Source organism: Xyrauchen texanus, chromosome 37 (assembly GCF_025860055.1).
Source record: "Xyrauchen texanus isolate HMW12.3.18 chromosome 37, RBS_HiC_50CHRs, whole genome shotgun sequence".
NCBI classification, from domain to species: domain Eukaryota; kingdom Metazoa; phylum Chordata; class Actinopteri; order Cypriniformes; family Catostomidae; genus Xyrauchen; species Xyrauchen texanus.
In genome coordinates this window covers 20,948,362-20,969,137 of record NC_068312.1, presented here as the reverse complement: position 1 = coordinate 20,969,137, position 20,776 = coordinate 20,948,362, and the positions used below count along the sequence as shown (strand labels likewise).

The following is a 20,776-nucleotide window of genomic DNA, read 5'->3' as shown; positions in this document are numbered from 1 at the left end:
TTTGGAAAACATGTTCTTGTTGCTTTTGGCTGTGTCTGGGTCAGATAGTTGAAATAGAGCATTTTAATGCTGTCAACCTAGAGAGACCTCAGAGTCAACCAGTTCAGAGTAAATTGAGCAGAATGTTATTTATTTTCTTTTTTATTACTTATTTTCCTTTCATTATATATTAAGATTAGCATAATCTTTGTCTTTCAGAGCACAGAGATCAGCCCTGCCAGCAGCCTTCATTCTCTCCCATTAAGCCCCTGCAGTGAGAAGTCACTTCCTTTTAAGGTAATTGTCAGCATTCAATGTTTTGTCAAAATGTACAGTATGACGCTAATATATTAACGACCTTGTGAAATGGCTTGACCAGCTGTTTTCTCTCGTTTGGACATATTTCCTATTAAAACTTGAAGTTTGGGCGAGTCATATTGAAGGACTCTTATTTTTCTTTAAATACACAATAAGCTTAAAATCACTGCCATGAAAGAAGCAAGGTGCAAGATGGGTCATCTATATTTTTAGTCAGTTTTCCTGTAAGAGAAAACTGTAAATATTAATTCATACATCTGCTAAAAGTGATTTTTGTGAGAAGCACACATGGCCTTAAAGCCATCAATCTCTAATTGTTATTTAATTAATAGCTTGAAATGGCACATACGTTGTGACTGATCTATCATTGTGGGGTCACACTTTGATTAAAACCACAGATTCACTTTTACTTCTCTGAAGATTTCAAAGCCCATGGATCAAAAGTAACAACTGCGCTATAAGACTGTATTGAGTTCTCTGCATTGATGTAACTCATTTTCCTACTCCATTGTGCCTCTCCAAAGCACACCCTGGTCTTCTCATGCTGGCTTCTTTCTCTGTCAGAACTTTAGTTACTCCACCATCAATACACTTTTCCCACTATCATGATGAGATTATTTTGGTATGTTACCTAATCTTTTGGAGATGGACCCGGACTGTCATCGGGAAAGCTTTATGAATTTGTATTTTTCTGTGAGGAACTGGTAGAAGAGGATTTTGTTTTTCAACAGAACATTTTTTTTTTGCATGGCTCAAAAATCCTGTCGAGTTGAGCGAAGTGGAAACGAGGTCTGCATCTTTCTCTATCCTCCTTACTGACCTATATGGAGAGCTAACAGAAGTGATGGTTACGGCAGCGAATCATGTGACTTTCAGGCGGGAGAGGGAGATGCTTGGAATAGGAGCCCATGCATTCTGACATTTTGTTCAGCTGACAGGAGAGGGGTGGGTCTTGTCCTGATTCATTCCAGGGGAAAAAAGGAAAAAATTCCAGATTTTAAAAATAAAGCCCTAGAATCCACCTGAGATGGAACCGTGTCACTTCTTGTCCTACTTTTAACAGAAAACTTCTCTCACTAAACATTTGTTATCCCCACCTTCGTAATAACTAGAGCCTGCGGAAAGCATTCTCCTGCAGTGAGAGCACAGCATCAGATTGGGGAATGGAGGAGCCAGTTGCATTGCAAGCCTGGGAGAATGTGAGTGGAGTGGGGGGTACCAGACTCATTTGTCCCAGTGTTCCTGTCACCTGCGTATTAATAACATCTTGTTAAGTGAGTGTGGCTGTGCCCTCCACTCCGAGGGTGTCCTGTTTAAAATTTTTACTATTACAATCCTCCCTATACAGGAATAACTAAGGACATCTATTGCAGTTACTCTTCCGATGCCCCCTTCAGAGTATATAATGGTAAAAACCCTTTGCAATACCTTGTCCATCTCTAATCGCTCCATACTTGGTAGTGAGAGAGCGAGATTATTGAATTGTTAAAGGAATTGTTCACCCAAAAAAGAACATTCAGTCATCATTTACTCGCCCTCATTTAATTCCAAACAGGATATCTTTTTTCTTCATATGTTAAACACCACAAGAGAAGTTTAACAGAATGTCCAAGCTGTTTTCTTCCATATAATGAAGGCGGAAGGGGACCAAGCATTGTCAAGCTTCAAAAAGGACCATACTATACATTTAGTTCATATGACTTGTGCTCATTATTCCTAGTCTTCTGAAGCCATATGGTGGCTTTGTGTAAGGAACAGAATGAAATTTAAGTTGTTATTTACTGGAAATCTTGTTTGACTGCAGTGGTCACCATTTACTTTCATTGTATGGAAAAGAGGAACTTGGACATTCTGCTTTGAATAACTCCTTTTGTGGTCCACAAACAAAAAAAAGAATGTCATACGGGTTTGTAACGACATGAAGATGATTTCATTAGGACATTCTCATTTATTAAGTCCTTCATCCTTTTCTTGCCTCAAGTGTTTAATCTAGGACAGACAGATGGAAAAGTCACTCATATGCAGCTTTACAGCTTGGGCTAAAGACCCAGCTCTCTTTCCTGTGTGTGTATGCAACTGTGACCAAAACCTCTCTAGAGGTCCTCCATGGCACTGCACAGATAAAGTGCCTCTTGTTAAACCGATATAATTAAATATTCCCCACAGGCAGGGATTTGGAGGAGGCTACATCCTGCCTTTTTACTGCATGCATTGCTCAGGACATGACCTTTTTATGGCATCAATTAGAATCAATTTGTGAGTTGGAAGTGAATGCAAAAGTAAATTCAAACTGGACGCACAAAAAAATGCTTTAAGATGTTGTAAGTAAGGGCTCGGTATGGCTCACAAACAATAAGATTGCAATAACATTTATGTTATATGTATTTTTTTGTTTAGTTGTTGCTCTTGCAGTGATCCTTCCTCATTGTCATAATATTAGTTTTATTTTGTTGTAAGCAATTTAGAAGTTAAACGGTCCAAATGAAACACAGCACTTGTCGCACAAGTAATCATGCACACATTTGTTATGCATCTAAAATGTTGTCTTTTGCTTTGAGAATTATTATTTTGTTTAAGTGAGATGTTACAGCGAATAACATTTTAAAATTAGGATCACATCAGAATAAGACAATGGCAACTTTGGACACATATTTAAAAATATATTAAGATTTTCAACTTCACATGATTCTTAAAAGAAAAGTTAACCCAAAAATGAACCCATTCAGTCATATACTCACCCTCATTTAGTTCCAAACAGGATATATATATATATATATATATATATATATATATATATATATATATATATATATATATATATATATATATATATATATATATAAAATTCTGTTAAACACCACAGGAGAAGTAAAAAAAAAAAAAAAGACTATACTATATATTTAGTCCACATGACTTGTGCACTTTATTCCAAGAATTCTGAAGCCATATGGTGGCTTTGTGTAAGGAACAGAATGAAATTTATGTAATTATTTACTGACAATTTTGTTTGATGGCAGTGATCACTATTTACTTTCATTGTATGGAAAAGAGTAACTTGAACATTCTGCTTTGAATAACTCCTTTTGTGTTCCACAAAAAAAAGAATGTCATGCGGGATTCTGGAGACTTATGGATTGCTTTTATGCTGCATTTATGTGATTTTTGAGTTTCAACATTATGGTCACCATTCACTTGCATTGTATTGACCTATATTCTTCTTAAAATATTTGTGTTTGTTCTGCAGAAGAAAGAATAAGGGTGAGTAATAGGGCTGCAATGAACGATTGTTTTGATAATCGATTAATCTAACGATTATTAGAACGATTATTCGACTATTCAGTTGATTTATTGCATCGATTAATCATTAGCTGTGTCCCGACTTAAAAGGTTGTATTAAACATGCTTACTAACACTAAAGAGGACAAACTCATCTTTATCAGCTTTAAATGACTTTCACTGTATTCCAAGGGAAAAAAAACTTTTTTTATTAAGTTTAATTCAGTAAAAATTCACTGCAAAAAAAAAAAAACTATTATAATCAAGAGTTTTTGTCTTGTTTTGCATTGTTTTCCACATATTCTCTAAAAGCAAGTCTAAATATCTTATATGTTGCTTCTCAGGTAAATATATCTTGTTTTAAGTAGACTGATTTTAGATATTTAAAAATATTTATATATTGTATTCAACATTCTCCAATAATAATTTTTTATTCTGCAGTATAGCAACTAATGTAAATGTACATTGTTTTAAAGGAGTTTTAGATTTATTTTTTGAAAACAAGCCAAAAAAAAAACTTGATCAAAGACTGATTAAAAACTTGCAGTGTATAATGGGCTAAGACTACACTCTCTCACCTTTATTTTGACTTTGATCCATCTTTAACTCACAAAAACAAACTCTATCTTATTAATATCGCCGATTTACTTCACAATAAGATACACACATGATTCATAGGCTACAGCATACATAGGCTCACATTATTAATCTAGAGCAAACGCGCACAAGGGACAGGTATCCCCATGCCAGAGGGTGCCTCAGTCGGGTGCACTTTCAATTTCTCCCCCTTCATTAGACTCATAGGCTTGTTCCTGACCACACAGTTTGTTTATGATGCACTTCTTTATTATTTGAACTTTAATAAAGGATGCATTAAATATATAATGCCAGGTTGTTTGCAGTGGAATGCCAGATCCGACTCTGCTTTATTTCATGATGACGGTGCTTCTGTATTTCCTTATTTTGCATTTTTCCATTATATTTTGTGATCTACATGACCTGAAGCTTTTTGAAAAGTGCATCTGGACATGTTTTCTTCCTCTCCTCAGTCAGGCGTGAGCTGCTGTTCTCCTCTATCACATCATCATCATTAGAGTTTCATATGATCTTATGTTACGTTAAATGAGATCAAATTTGTCAACGAAATTCTTTTTACAGCAATTTTTTGTTGTCGATAAAGTCAACTAATCGTTTCAGCTCTAGTGAGTAAATTATCATTTTTGGGTGAACTATTTATTTAACATTTCCCACACAAAACAATTGATTTACAAGAAAACAAATGGCAAATTCTGTGACTTTGGCAACATATATCTAAAACAAAATTATTATGTTCATTACGCATAACTGCAGTTTTGAGATGAAATGTCTTCTTACTTATACAAAGATAAAAATTCAAGCAAGCTTTTTATGCTTTCATTACCAGGCAGAAATAAGCTTTCTTTACACAGACACATCAGACATTGACAACAGCTCCCCTGAGATGTTTATGTAATATGAACAAAAGGAGTGCATTCAAACCAAAGCCACAGAGCTTTGAACAACAAGGTCTCAAAGTGTGTGACATTGAAGCTCATTATCCCCTCTACTAATCTCTCATGAAGGGTTCCAAACTCACGCACATTGTGTCCAGCTTCCTTTATGCCAGTGCTTTTTACTCTAGTATTTCTGTAGAGGAAAGCTCTAGTTTTTAGGGGATGGAGGTTCTTTTTGGTTGTTCGTTGAGGGCATATTCAGCTCCTGGGCCGTGCAGTCCTCCTCTGCTGCCCTTTAAGCTGTGGTCCCCCTCCCCCAGCCTCACATAATGGATGCTGACAGCACAAGGTCGTGGTAAAGTGCCTGCTAGTTCAGGTGAAGTTTATGGAGGAGAGTGAAACCACGGCACAAAAAGCACACCTCCACCTCTCAACGGCAGCAGTTTTACACCCACGCAGAAGGCTGCTGTTTCAAACTGGGGGCGATGGCTTGAATAACACAGACTGACTTTTTAAAGAGTATTTGTGTGTGCTTTTTATATAGGATCCTGGGAGAGAAGAGAACCAGTTCCTGCATCAGCAACTGAAGGAGAAAGATGAACTGATTCTTCGACTGCAGGCAGAGTTGGTGAGGAAACTAAAAAATTTCTAACGCTCAAGATAACACCTCCTCAAGTTTCATAACCAAAGCAGCGCCTGTCTTTTGAGAGAGTTGTAAGAGCCCTCAGGAGGCTTTACAATCAGATCAAGCTCCATTGTCATTGGGATATACAAATTTTATGCATTTTTTGTTGAACAAGGACAGTTTGCCTTGTACAACATTTAGTTCCAGTCTTCTAATCTAATTGAACAAGTGCCGTTCAAAGAGTGCTGATAGTTAGTATAACAGCACTGGGACACTTCACTGCTTTGAGTTTGTTCGATAGAAATATTTTTGAAAGCTGTGCAAAACTAGAAAAAATAACTATGCCATATTGTGTCTATAATGCTAAAATGTTACTCGATTTTAAAAGAATAGCTTACATTCTTATATTGATAGTAATAATTTACTCGCCTTCATGTCTTATAAATCTTTTATGACTTTCTGTCTTGTGCAGAACACAAATAGAGATGTTTTGAAGGGGACATGACATCCTCTCTCTCTCTCTCTCTCTCTCTCGCTCATATATATATATATATATAGAGTTTTAACTGCCGTATCTTTAATAATGCTCATTCAGTAACAGTTTCTTTGCAAAGCTTGAATCATATTTTCACTAGTTCACAAGCAATCCACACTGAACTGAGCCGAAAACACATACAGTAAAATCCACGTTGAAATGTTCTGAATATGTAAATGTAATACAATCCATTGTGATTTTGGGTGCTTCAACAGCCAAAGCAGAGATGCTGGTCTTCACATCTCACATCTTCCGTGTTTGTTTACACACAAAACGGCATTTTTTTTCTCCCAGTCAGTGGCAGCAGCAGTTGCACAACTTTAAGTTGCTTAAAACATGGTGCGCATCACTGGAATGCATCAGAACAATCGAAGATGTCCATCTAGTGCATTTTTTACAAAATTAAAAAAAAACACAGATGGGTGCAATAATGATCCAGGGCACCTCCAAAACAGCAAGAAAAAGCACAGCTTTTCTAATTTGACATCTTTTAAAAGCATGTGATATGAATGATAGTGGTCAAAGCCATTCATATAGTACATATTTATGTAGAAAATCATTTAAATCCAGATGAAGTCCTGTAAGTCCCCTTAAAGTGTAGATAAATCTCCCATGACAAGCCCTCTCTCCTCTTCACCTGTGTGATTGAGCACTAGTGGGTGGTGCAAAGTGTGCAATGACAAAAAAAAAGCTGTTGAAGTCTTGCCGAAAAGGCAGTCATATCCAGATGTATTTGGTCCTTGTGACATCACAAGTTCCACAAATTCCAAATGAGCTGTATTTGAAGCTTGGTTTTAATAAATGCTCCTTTTCTATTAAAGTTTTGAGTTCTGAAGCTTACATTATGTTTTATAGTACAATGACCTCTTATGTCGAAAGATCAAGGGAAATTTAATTCCTCATGTCATGACCCCTATAATGAATACCCTGGTCCAACTGTTCTGTACAATGGCAGATGATAGTGACTCAGTTTAAAGCTAAAAAAAGGACTCAATTTAGGTATAAAATAAAATTGCCTATGTGACATGTACATACTATTCCGAGTCTTCTGAAGTCACACAATAAGTTTGGCAAGACACAACCTTCTGGGATCTTCATTAAAACATCTCCTTTTGTGTTCCACATTAGAAATTAAATCATGAGGGTAGAGTAAATTGTGACCAGAATTATTTTTTTTTTTTTTCATGGGGTAATCTACATGTTTTTAAGAGCAATATTTCAATCACAGTTGTGTTGTTGTACTGAATATCAGCACTATTGCTTCGGTGATATTGCTTAATTAACATTGTTTAGTTTCATACCCCTCCCCTCTCCCAAGGCTCTTATCAGGAAGTTGTGCAACTCAGCAATTTCCTTTCAAACTGTTATGATATTTAATAGACTTAATGTGCAGTAAACAGATTGTCGCATGCTTTACATGCACTGTGAGACACATAATGTTCCCAGTCCTTGCAGCAATAGGAGACACAAGTGAAGGAGAAATATGACAGCTCCATCTCAGATTTATAGACTAGTGGTCTTGTAGAGAGGGATGGGATAGTGTGATAGGCATGGAAGATGGGATAGGATGAATAAAAATTACAGAGGGCACTAAAGAGGCTGTAAAAGCAAAAGGACAAACAAAGCTCATAGAAACCATGAATATTATTTATGATGTGTTTGTCTTCTAGCATTTAGTACTACTATTCCCTGGCTAGACGAGCAGAATGATTGCTCAAGACTAGGGTTGGGAATCGATAAATAATTCTTATTCTGAACTGGTGCTATTTTTAAAATGAATACCAGAACCGATTGATTTTCATGATGTTTGGTTCTGTTAACGGTTCTTGAGCATCTAGATTCACATAATTTTCTCATGCCTTTCAAAACTTGTATGACTTTATTTCTTATGCAGAACAGCAACACAAACAGAAATGTTTAATGAATATCACGATCCATCAATACAGTGCAAAGGCAGATGATCGTAAATTATTGCACCTATACGGACCGAACACCGTACTAAATTAATATGAAAGCATTTCCAGTACCATTACTGAATTACAGATAAGTTGTTTAGCTGAGTTGTGAGCTGGGAAATCATATAAAAAGACACATCTTTCCAATTGGTTGCAACAACATAAAACAGCATGACCAGTGTAGTCTAGTTTGCCAAATTATTATTATCTTTTTATAAATTGTTCTTTATAATCAATTGCTCACAAATCATTCTCCGTCTCATGAGATATCTGTTTGAATCAATCTGACAGCTCACTCATTGAATCAGTTAGAGTGGATCTTGGCTTATTCAATGAACAGCAAGACTTCAAATCAAATCACTTTATTGTCACATGACCATGTACACAAGTGCAACAGTAGGTGGAAGTCTTGTGTGCAGTTCTGAGCAACATAGCAGTCATGACAGTGACGAGACATAAACCAATTACAATAAACAGCATATTTACAAAACACAATTTACATATCAAATGTACACATACTTACACAACACAATATACAATATACAGTAAACAATAAAAACAATATAGAATACACATACAATAAAAAAAATAAAAATAAGAGTATATATATATATATATATGCAGTAGTTGTATTGAGGGGAATATATTTGACAGTCCAGTGTGAGATAATAAGATGAAGATTAAGAAGATTAATAAAGTGCAGTGCTGATCCTGATAGATCAAGTGTTCAAAAGTCTGATTGCCGATTGGAAGAAGCTGTCATATAGTCGGCTGTTGCGCTTCCTGATGCTGCGATACCGCCTGCCTGATGGTAGCAGTGAGAGCAGCCCATGACTCGGGTGGCTGGAGTCTCTTATGATCCTCCGAGCTTTTTTCACACACCGCCTGTTATAGATGTCCTGGAGGGAGGGAAGCTCACCTCTGATGATGTTTCTGGCAGTTCGCACCACCCTTTGCAGGGCTTTGCGGTTTTGGGCTGTGCTATTGCCGTACCAGGCAGTGAAGCAGCCAGTCAGGATGCTCTCTACAGTACTGGTGTAGAACCGTGTGAGGATGTGTTGGTTCATTCCAAACTTCCTCAGCCGACTCAGGAAGAAGAGGCGCTGGTGAGCTTTCTTCACAACGGCCTCAGTGTAGACAGACCATGTGAGTTCCTCAGTGATGTGGACACTGAGAAACTTGAAACTGCTGACTCTCTCCACCGGTGTTCCATTAATGGTGGTGGGGCTGTGTTCTCAGTCTTTCTTCCTGAAGTCCATCACAAGCTCCTTGGTTTGACTGGTGTTGAGGGAGAGGTTGTGCTCCTTGAGATGACTTGAGATGAACCTAGAACTGTTAATGTTTTTGTGTAAACTTAAATCAGTTTAGTTAAAGATTCACATTTAGAACAGTGCTTATTTGTAATAAATGGTTCTTCAATTAAAAAAAAAAAGACTTGTAGCCAAAAATTGTATTGTTTTATAGATTCATTAGAATTAACAATCATTAAGGAGCCAGGATCGTTAGATGGAATCGGAACCAGAATCATTACATTTCTTAAGATTCCCATCCCTACTCAACAATTATCATTTCAGCTGCAGCATTGCATATATTTACATGTTTTCGAGACTTATAGATTACTTTATAGATTTTCAGTGAAAAGATTGCAAGTTTGCATTGATGCTTTGTGATTTTCTTTTTTTTGTCTGTTTTATTTTCTGAATTCAGAAAATGTGCTCCCTGTAGTGTTCAGCACATATCTGAAGGTCACAGTTCTTTTTCTCAGAGAAAACTGTTTGTTGGTAACGCAGTGCTCCCTACACTTGCTCAAATCCAAAATAAACCAATGTTTCAAAGTTCATGTGTGATGTGGGTTTCAGCCAGAAGGGCTCCTATGGTGATTTTATATAATGGAAGACTGAACTCGTTAAGGAACATCTGTTTGAATGTGCGTAATGTGGCATCCAATTGACGACATTGTGATCAAAAGTATATTTGGTCATTGACATCATCACTTTACAGACTCTGCCACCCACAAACCTCTGCTTTATTTTTAGGAGTGTAAAAAATCTGTGGCCGCTCTAGCTTAATAAATCAATGCAATAAGTCATAAAATAATACTCAGTGGTGAAGCTGGCAGCCTGCTGGCTTGGCTCATCTTTGTCAATTTTTACTGTCTTTATTGAATGTCATGAAGTATGGCTGCCCTAAATTTTGCTGCAGTAGTCTGCCATTCTGCCACATCCGAGAGGGGGATTAAAGCTGTTTGATATTCAAAGTCGGGACTCAACATTTTCTGATGATAAACCTGATATGAATGTAATCCAACTTTTTTTATACTTTACTTTTATTTTATACATCCTTTTTCTTAACAGGACACCACCCGTGCTGCTCAGAAATCTCTTTGCCAAAAAGCTGACAAAACCACTCAGACAGATTTCTTATTCTCAGAGGTGAGTACCCATTAAAGAACAGTACAAGAGCTCCCAACGACATTGTTAATGTTCAGAGGTCACTGAGCTGTGTCTAGTTTTTCTAATTGAATACAGGTCCCCACATCTGTTTTTTTTTTATTTTTTATTTCACTGACTTTTAATGGCAAAGGGCACTGAAATTTGATTTTCAATTTTAAGATGAGCTTGTGGTTTTTGGAGAGTGTGGTTTCATTTGGTGTGGAGCAGTGGTTCCCCATGGTACTTCAACCAGTTCGAGGGGGGATTTTGATTTTGCTTTGTTAATAAACCTATTAAATGGAAATTTCAAGGTTAAAACTATCAGGGCTGGCAATATATTAAAATAATTAAACTATTAATGTCATGATTTTTTGGTAGTTAACACATTGTTCCTTTTTAAGGCAAGAAAGCAAAGCAAACTGTTTAAGTTGTCAATTTGTGTGTGTGACACTTGTAACTGTATATATGCCCATATAGCCTATAGTATATGGAGACTGGACAGAGGTACCTGGATTTTTTTTCCCCTACTCAGTATTTGTGTCTTATTTTTCAGTGAAAATTTTACTTACTAATGGGGTTAAAAAATATATTTTTTGTAATATAACAGACAATATATTGAGTTTAAGCCACTTTTTTTATTGTCTAATCAATGCTTTATTCATTTGCCACAATAATGCAATTTATTTCAAACTGAATTTCAATCCGTATTATATTTAGAGGGTGTGCCCTATGTGCATGCCCCACGTAAGCCCTATGTATTATATTTATAAATATTTGAATAATAATGCATTATTTATATGTATTATCTTTATTTAAGGACCTTTCTCAGCAAATAATGATGTATGTGATTGCAATTAATTTGGTTAATTAATCGGCATGTCATAATTCATTCTGTTAAATAATTTTTACCGAGTGACAGCTTTAGATGAAAGATAATGCTAAATGATATAAGAGGTAAAATAACCCCATTTCTGGTGTGGTGGCTTTAGCCCTTAAATACAAAGACGTTTAGGAAACACTGATTTTGACATATATTTTAACAACTCTTTTGCTTTATAAGTTTGTCTGCAGACCTGTTAGATAGTTTTGTCTCACTCTTTTTCCCATCTGATAATTCATATCCTCATCTTTACTTGTTTTATTTTTAATTTGGAATGAAAGGTAGGTGCTTGCTTGTTCCCACAGGCACCTCTTAATGGCGCACAAACAACAAATGATGATGCTATATTCCAGTGAGTCAGCAAGCTGTGTTCATTTAAGCACATCAAACTTTAAATGACTCATTAACAGAGATTAATGCAACTGAGAGATTAAAGCGTCAGAGACATTTACAAAACCCAGCCAGTAAACTTTTTTTAAACAATTTGGAATACTTATAAGAAAGCAAAATTGCGATTGATGGAAAGCTATTTGCACACACTTTATAGATGCCCCCCTCCCCGGTCATAAATCTCTTTTGGAAGTTCTTTAAGCATTTGTTGTATTTGTGATGAGCATATTAACATTTTAATAAATTGAATTTGTTAGTTCACTGATGGTTAAGAAGAACAATTTACTTTGAGATGTCTGTCATATTTTACATCCCAGGGGTAGTGTGGCTTAACAGTGGCCACATCAGTATGCATCTAGTCCCTTTTTTATTTTGAAATGGCTTTTAGTTGGACACGTGTGGAGACATGGTCCATTTTTTCCCCCTGGCATTTAACATCTCTCCAGACATTGTGCCTTGTATTACAGCTAATATGTGTATGTGATTTGAATCCAGATGGCTTTTTTCAAATTGCTTGACAATCCATTCTGAGTCTATAGCGCCACTACTAATGTGTTGCCGATCCATCAGACCTCAGCGTTGAATGCTGTTGATGAAAAGTGCTCTTAAAGCTGAAATATTAGAAAGAGTGCTCATTATATAGCTGTTTCATTAGATAAGCGTCATTTTCAAAGTAAGCCAGTGTCGTTTTTTGCTGTGATGCCAAAAACATCCAGCGTGGAAATGATCGTGTGGGAGGATGTAGGTGGATCTTCCTGTCTACCTCAGCTGTGGCGGCAACGGATGAGCGCAGAGAGAAACTGCACATGCACACACACAAGACCCTAAGGCTTTCTGAACGCAACACACACCATCATTCTTTCCCCCTGCTCAGCATGCGAGTTGAGTTTTGCATTTCCACCCTTCCCTATGTAGACTACACCGCTAAATGGGTTACCGCATTGAGGACACGCAAATATCTGAAAGTGTGTCTAAAAGTGGGTCAGCTATTTCGAAGGCTACTTCAACTGGAGGAGGTCATCTGTTTCCTTTTTTTCTCCTCCTCTTTTTTCTGGAGCACCCTGCTTCTGTCTACAGCTGAGCTAATTAGCTGAAAGGGAGAGAAAGAGAGGCATTGGTGCCCTCTGTTGAGTCACAGTGCACCAGAGGGCCAGTTTGACCTCTTTCGGACATGCTGGACACTGATCCTCAATGTTTTTTGCTGCCATTGTCTCTCACAAAAACTTTTCAAAAAGTCCTCTGTCTCTACCGGCCTGATGCATAGCAGGCAAGAGCAGGTTCATGAGGAGGGGTTCCTGTTAAGACAAAGAGACATGGCTAGATGGGCAAGGGTCAGCCTGCTCATCTGTCCAAGAGATTGATGAATGATAAATGATAAATAGTACGGCAGAATTATGTATAATGCTCTGAAGCGCACTGCTGAAATGTAACTCTTATTAGCTGAGTAATACATTCAAATAGAATGTGCCACTTTCCCACAGCACTATTTTAGTCCTGTTTTAATAAATACAGTTAATTCTCACACTGTTCGGTTATCTGTAAGCGTGACAACCACATTTTATAACAAACTGACATTTTAAAATGTTCAGGTTTAGTTCAGGTGATCTGTTCTGTGTTAACGAAACTGCACTGGACAACGAGTTGTTGGTCACGTCATACACTGGGATAGCCACTCTGCACTGCACACCTATTTGTTCCGATAACTCATTGAACTGCTTGTCATCTGAAGGGCTTAGATCCAGTTTCTGTCTTTATGGCTCTGATGAGCTGCTCCTATCAATTTTGTGGTCTGGGCACAACCCAAATCCTGCACTCTACACTCTGTTATAAATAAAAGTATCTGAAGCCACTTAAGGTTGTTTTGATGGATGAACTAGTGCAGGAGTTTTCAAATTGGGTGAAAGTGAGCCTCCCCTATAGAACTTGAAGAACCCCCCAGACACACACACATCCACAACCACTAATTAGGCTAATACTATTAGTAGTAGTAATACAATTATTATTAGTAGTAATACAGTTATTAGTATTGCTTTAGGCTATGTTCATCTCAAAATGTGTTTCATGAATATACATAATTTTTTTATTAAGAAACTTTTTTATTAAGCTATCAACATTCCATTTTAAATTCGGAATCATTTTGAAATAGGTTAAATATTTTCAAATTATTTCAAACACGTTTGTCTTTATTTTTAAAACATACTGTGTACACATACTTTGCAACACATTTTTACCAAATTCAAGCAATTGGGAAACTGTTAAAATTAGCCTTCTGAACAGAATCCTCCACAGTTCCATTTTCTGATAACTGAACAGATAACCCTCGATGATCAAATAACTAAACTGGAAACATTAACACAATGGTGGTGGTGTAGTGGCTAAAGCACAGGGCTGTTAATCAGAAGGTCACAGGTTCTAACCCCACGGCCACCACCATTGTGTCCTTGAGCAAGGCACTTAACTCCAGGTTGTTCCGGGGGGATTGTCCCTGTAATAAGTACACTGTAAGTCGCTTTGGATAAAAGCGTCTGCCAAATGCATAAATGTAAATTTAAATTAACAGCCACAGGCTACTAACGTACAACACCAGCAAGATGGACAGTGCTGTTTTGTCACAGAATCAAATGCGTAAAAATAATTTCCATATAGGCCTACGTTAAGCAAAAAATAAATAAATCTGATTGCCGATTTTGCCTCTTCATTTTCATCACCCCTACATCAGTGGGAACAATGAGTCCGACATTTTGATCCGCACAGGTGATCGATGCGGGGCTGCACGGTAGAAAGGAATAAACGTAAATCGCCCTCCACCTGCAGCCTTAATCTGTATTTGCTTTTAAGCAGGATCAAAGCGGAAAACCCGCACTCACATAAGTAAGTGGAGGTGAAGGTGATGAGGACTTTCAAGAGAGAGGTGGGGAAACTCAGTCCTATATGTAAAGCAATGCGATATGATGCTTCAGTCGCCTTAGTATTAACAGAGCTAAATGTCTGGATTAATCTCTTTTGTGTTAGCAATTCTTTCAGCTTTCTGTCAAAAAATTCCAGTGGCTTGGCCACCAGACTAGAGTACTTGGCCTCAATGTGACGCCGGAGCTTACAGGGTATACCATCATTTGCTAGCACCTCTTTGCAAATAACACACTGTGGCAGCGGCATCGGGACCGGTCCATGAAAATCCCAACTTTAAATATTCGTGATCATACTTCCTGCGTTTTTGCCTGTCCCAGAATCTGCCTCCTCTCCTGTAGACTTTTGTATTGTAGACACTACAAAGGGTTCCATTTTGCAACACGCATATACATAACACGCACTTTAACATGCAAGCTACCAGGACAGATGTGTACAGACGTGAACCATTATGTTCCGAATTCCGTTACCTCTGAACTAGTGCCTTGAGTGCACTTGTTTATTAAATAACGTAACTTCAATTGTATTGAGACATTCTGGTGTTCTGGAAGTCCCCTTCTTTTACACATACTTTAGTCTCCGTTACTATGGCTATAGGCATTGTTGCTATCGCAAGAAAAAAAGGAGCTTGACTTTGGCTATTTGTTTATACAGACAGTATTCAAACCATTCTTGTAAGCTGTTTTATGAGCAGGACAATTCGAGAACCACTCCTGTTAGTAAATATGGTTGTGATTCCATACACTGACTATGTGAATGTAGCCATAGATTTAATAAGCCAGTGTCATGGTCACCTCAAAATTTGATGAAATACCTTTTCTTTTGATTCCGTAAGAAGCCTGACTGCACTGTTATGTCTGTTTACTCTGCTTTATTATGCTGGTTTAAGCCAGTTAATATTAAGCTCTGCCCTGCTCACTGCCGCTCGCCTATTTAAATGAAGAAGCACTTAAGAGCTCATTTACTCTGGCATTCCTCCCATCCGTAGCAAAGATATGAAGGTTTATGGATTAGCTTCTGTTTTTGTGTGTGTGTGTGTGTGTGTGTGTGTGTGTGTGTGTGTGTGTTATTTCCCTTCCAGTCATAAATCTTTTTTATCAGTCATCATCAGTCTTTTTTATAGAATTGACAGGTCTTATTGAAATACTTGAATATTAAGCCAAATGGAAACCCCTTCCAGCCAGAATAAGTTGGGTTTGAAGCTCGATGCCCAAACGGTTGGATCTATACCAGTGAGCGAGATTGATCCGTGGTCAGTTCCATATAGCTAGAGGACACCTGTTACTGGAACACACTGGACATCTCCCACTGCTCTGTTTTTCAGCTCTCCTAGCCAGGTCTGCTGAGAGGCTTGTTTCCTACCTGTTTCATGTGGACCTAAATCATTTCAGGCGCCACTTTATTTTTCAATTCATTTTGGCTTGCTTATTTATTTATTTACATTAATTTCCACATGGGGGGGTCACCCTGTCTCACAGAGTCATGCTGCAGCCCATCTGATCACTCTTTGTGGGAGACCTGTTATGCTAAACTCGACTTCATTGCTCAAGCCGTGTGCTTTGCTCTCTGCATGGGTCAAAGTGTGAGCTCAGAGCTGCACAGAATGACATGCCTGCTGGGCGATAATCGCTTCCTGTTCTTTTGAACTTTGACAAAGAAGTTAGATGTATTGTTTTGGCTTTTGTTGCTGAATTTTCTGTTTTGTTTAACTTAAATCCTTATATTAGACATTTGATCTAGAAAGGGCAGCAAAAATTGTGAAATGGAACCCTGTGGCTGTCTAAGTTTAATAGTGTAATTTTTTGGGGATGTTAAAATATTTGCTCCTATCCCAGTTTGATGTGCATAGACAACTTTAAATTCTGTGGTACTATCAAAAAAATGCTAAAACAAATGCCCATCCCAACCAGCCCAATATGGAACATTGGCTCAAACAATGGTGTGGGTTAGTGGTGAGAATACCTTTTTTGACCAACCAATGACAGATGGAGAATTGTTTGGCAAACACGTCTGAAACCAATCATAATTTTTTCAGGTCCATTTGGTGGTACTAGTGGTCTGGAAATTTAAAAAACTTTAAAGCTGAAGTGTGTGACTTTTTCAATGTTGTAGTACTTTGTTATCTCTGCTTAAAATCAGAGACAACTTAAGTTTGTCATTCATAGGTTGTACATTAAAAACTGTAAACACAAGGTCTCTGTGGTGATAAAAATTTTTTTAGTGGCCTGTCCAGCCCAACAAAACAACATAGACTCGACCAATGGTGAGGTTGGGGTGAACAATATGTTTGTTTTATCAACAGCAGAAGGGGTGTTTTTGAATACTGTTAAAAGTGTTTATTTTTGTAATTCCTTTTGGTGGCGCTAGTGGTGGAGAAATTACACACTTCAGCTTTAAGGCAGAAAAAGTGTTTAGTTTCCAGTTCATCTTTTGATGCAATGCTCTTCTTATTTCTCATTGTCCTTTTTAGGGTGTTTTTTCCAGTTCAAAAGGCCATTTCAATCATATTGCACATCCATCCTCCAGCCCTTAACCATAACTCTACCTGAAGGAGTGGCACTGGAAAGGAACAGTACTGTAATGACTGAGGCCCTATACAGTGTTATCAGTGATTGAAATTAACTTTTTGGCCACCAGCCACTGTGGCTAGTAATTTCGAAGGTCACTAGCTACCCAGCATTTTCACTGGACCACAAAAAGTGATAAAGGACACTGGAGACTGTAACTTCATGCATTTGTTTGGACTTTTATTTAAACAAGAATGATACGAGTTCAGCAGGACACAGGCCTAATGGTTTAAGTAACCTTAAAAATATCTAGGTCTGCCCTCTAATAGTCGACCAAACCTTAGTCGATTAGAACAGTCTTGGTTGACCAAGTTTTGATTGGTCTGTTGGTTGCAGAAAAAAAAAAAACTCCATGAAACCAACTGGTTGGATACTAGGTGGTACTATGGGGTAATTTTCGTTAAGCAGGGTTAGGGTTAAGCCTACACAATAAAGCAAGACACCTTGATTTCAAACTTTGACCTTTATTTTTTATTTAACAAAAAATTCAAATGAAACTTGAAAAAAATTAAGTGCAAGTAAAATATGTGTTGTTAAACTTTTTGAAAGATGGCTGTCAACATCTCTCTGGCAAAAAACCTACTTCATCTGTGCATTCTGTAAAGGTCGGGTGTTTCATTGTCGGGGAAATTACTGTGTGAAGTATCTGTGTGAATACATTTGTTTTGTTCCCTCCTTCACGATATATATCGCAATATCCAATTACATCAGAAACCCCGGGGCTGAGGTATCGGTGAATATTCTTGCTTTTAGTGATTTTGCATTGAAAATGTATTTATTTAAAAATCTAAATTCCTTACTAATCTTCCATTTACTGTCAGGCATATATCCGTCTAATCATGCAGGTGGAAAATTACTTGCACAAATGAAGACATAAAAACTCTAAATGTAAACCTAATAATTATAATGATGATAATAATCACTGAAATATAAATCATGTTAAATGTAAACGCAAGTTTCGCTCTGTGCTGTTCCAGAGCTCTGGCGATCTTATCTCTGGTATGCACTGCGGCAGTGCACACGAAAGCACGCTTCATTTACCTCATACAGATGCGCATGTAAGTTATGAGAGGCATGAATACCATTTAATTTCCTTTGACAGAAGCTCTGAGTCGTCTGACGTTAACAGAAATTTCAATGCAGGAAAAACCCTGAAAAAACATCACCCACCAAAGTGGCAGGTAAGAGTGACAGAGTTACCAGCCACGGCCGATTTTTAACCATATTTTGCAGGTTGGAGGGTGTTAAATTTAAACACTGAGTGTTATGTAATTTAAGTTGTGGGACACTGCAGTCTGGGCCTGCCCTTGGTACTCTGCAAACTCCACGTACTTGGTCTTGAGCAGAAATGGCCCAGGGTGATTAGGCTTCTGAATAGGGAAATCATCCTTCATGATGGTTTTACCTTGACCCATCAACTTTTACTGCCTTATCTGTCTCTGAATTTGGCAGCATTGTAAAAATCTCCAATGGATTTAGTGACCTGGAGAGAGCTAGATAAACAGATAAACTTGGGCCAGCGCATTAATGAGACGCGGTAAATAGGTGAGGTGAATTAATGATGTGTATACGAGCCCAGATTGAAGTTCAAGACTTTCCTTGCCTGCCAAGTTGTCTGATGTTCCCGTGTATGTGTTTTGTGTGATTGTCGACAAACCGTGCTCTAAAGATATATGCTTTGCTTTCAGGGCCATGCTCTAGTCAGCGCGTCTTCCGTTTCCTAATATAGGAGGCCATGTGAGTTGTGTTCGCTCACTGTGTTGTGGTCACTCGTGGTGTTTCCACCTAAGCATGGGATGCTGTTGTGCCACCTAGGGTTGGGCAACTGGTCTACACACCCTCTTTCTGTATGGTCTAGGGCTGAAATGATTAGTCAACGTTATCGTTAATGTTGAAGATAAAACTTTTCGTTGTCGAATAGCCGTTCGATCTCATTTAACACAACTTGAGATCATTTGAAATGCTAATGATGACGCTGGAAAGTAGCACTTCAGCTCGCATTTGATTGAGGAGAGGAAGAAAACTGCTTCCCTTATTAATAAATAATTAATTCAAATAATAAAGAAGTGGTTTGTATAAATAAGCACCAACTCTGAAACTGACATTTTTCTATGCGGTCAGAGCCGCTTACTGTGTCTGTATGTGTGTGTATAAAATATGTATTTATTTTCCCCAGTTTTGGCATCTTTATTATCTTGTCTGTTGATCTTGGTTCCTTTCCTATCAAATATTCAGTGCAGGTTTACACAAGCATCATGACCATCCAAGTGCCTACTCAGATTTTGGAGCCAAACGGGTTTAGATGCAACTTCCAAAAACATATTTGTGTCTCTGAAAATTAAGTTACATGATTATCGAAGGTAGTGTTTGTCTAAAATAATGTGCCAGAAATCGCACATTCACGTCTAAATTTGGTCAGTCCAGTCGACTCACACCTTCCACAGATAATTTGCTTTAAACTGAACATTTTCTCGTCATCTATCTTCCCTGCCACTTGAAACTCTTTCTTGGTTTATTAAAAACAAATACATTTTAGGTCTAGATTTGAACCCAAGACTCCTTGCACTCTACACTAAAATTCCTTTGACACATCATATAATAAGTGCCTGACACACCAGCAGGTTTTCACTGTGCACTGCTGGATACTTGGATGTACACCAGCCATCCTGTTTGGATGGCCACACTTACAAATAGCACTTTAGGAATGCCTTGAAATGCCATCTGTATGACAGACACTTTCTTTTTTTTGTGTGCATATTTTCTCTTTGTGTTTTTAGTTGGAGCTTTCTAACTGTCCATCATGTATTACTCAGTTCCAGCTTCAGCCAGTGCCAGTACTTCAAAAACAACCTTGGTATGATGAGTAGTGTTTTGTCTATCTGTTCAGTTTCCATAACTTATTAAGAAAAAGATAACCCAATAATTAAAATTCTGTCATCATCTACTTTCAAATTGTTCCAACCCTTATGATGTTCTTTCTTCTGTGCAACATAAAAGATAACTGGTAAAGAACATCCTGGCATCTTTTTTTTCTATATAGCTGTAATAAAAGTGAATGGCGACTGGGGTTGTCAAGCTCCGCAATGACAAGCACCATAAAAATGGTCAATACAAAGGGATGTGTATTTTAATGTTCTTCTGAAACCTCTCATATTTATAAGATTGTTTACATTTCATGCACATTATGGATAAGAGATATTACAAACAGTTATCTTTTAAAGAGAAAATAAGGCTTTGACTTCATAATTGTATACTTTTGTATACTCCTATAAGGAACTTAATCAGCACTAATGTTGTCACGCTACCAAAAGTTCAGTAGTTGGTACAGAGACCAGTGAAATTTCACAGTTCTCGATACCAATTTCGATACCACCACAAAATATGATAATGTGCTTTTGAACACATAATTTTAGTTATTTTTTATAATTATTTAAAGAGTT

The 20,776-nt window shown here is 37.5% G+C and overlaps 1 protein-coding gene across 1 annotated transcript in view; it reads left to right on the top strand.

Moving 5' to 3' along the window:
• LOC127630441 (serine-rich coiled-coil domain-containing protein 1-like) overlaps positions 1–20,776 on the top strand; it is a 118,490-nt gene that overhangs the window by 50,593 nt on the left and 47,121 nt on the right. Inside the window, exons 7-9 of the mRNA XM_052107960.1 lie at positions 199–276; positions 5,590–5,673; positions 10,515–10,592. Coding sequence (XP_051963920.1) covers positions 199–276; positions 5,590–5,673; positions 10,515–10,592 — 240 coding nt within the window. The remainder of the gene's footprint in view (positions 1–198; positions 277–5,589; positions 5,674–10,514; positions 10,593–20,776) is intronic.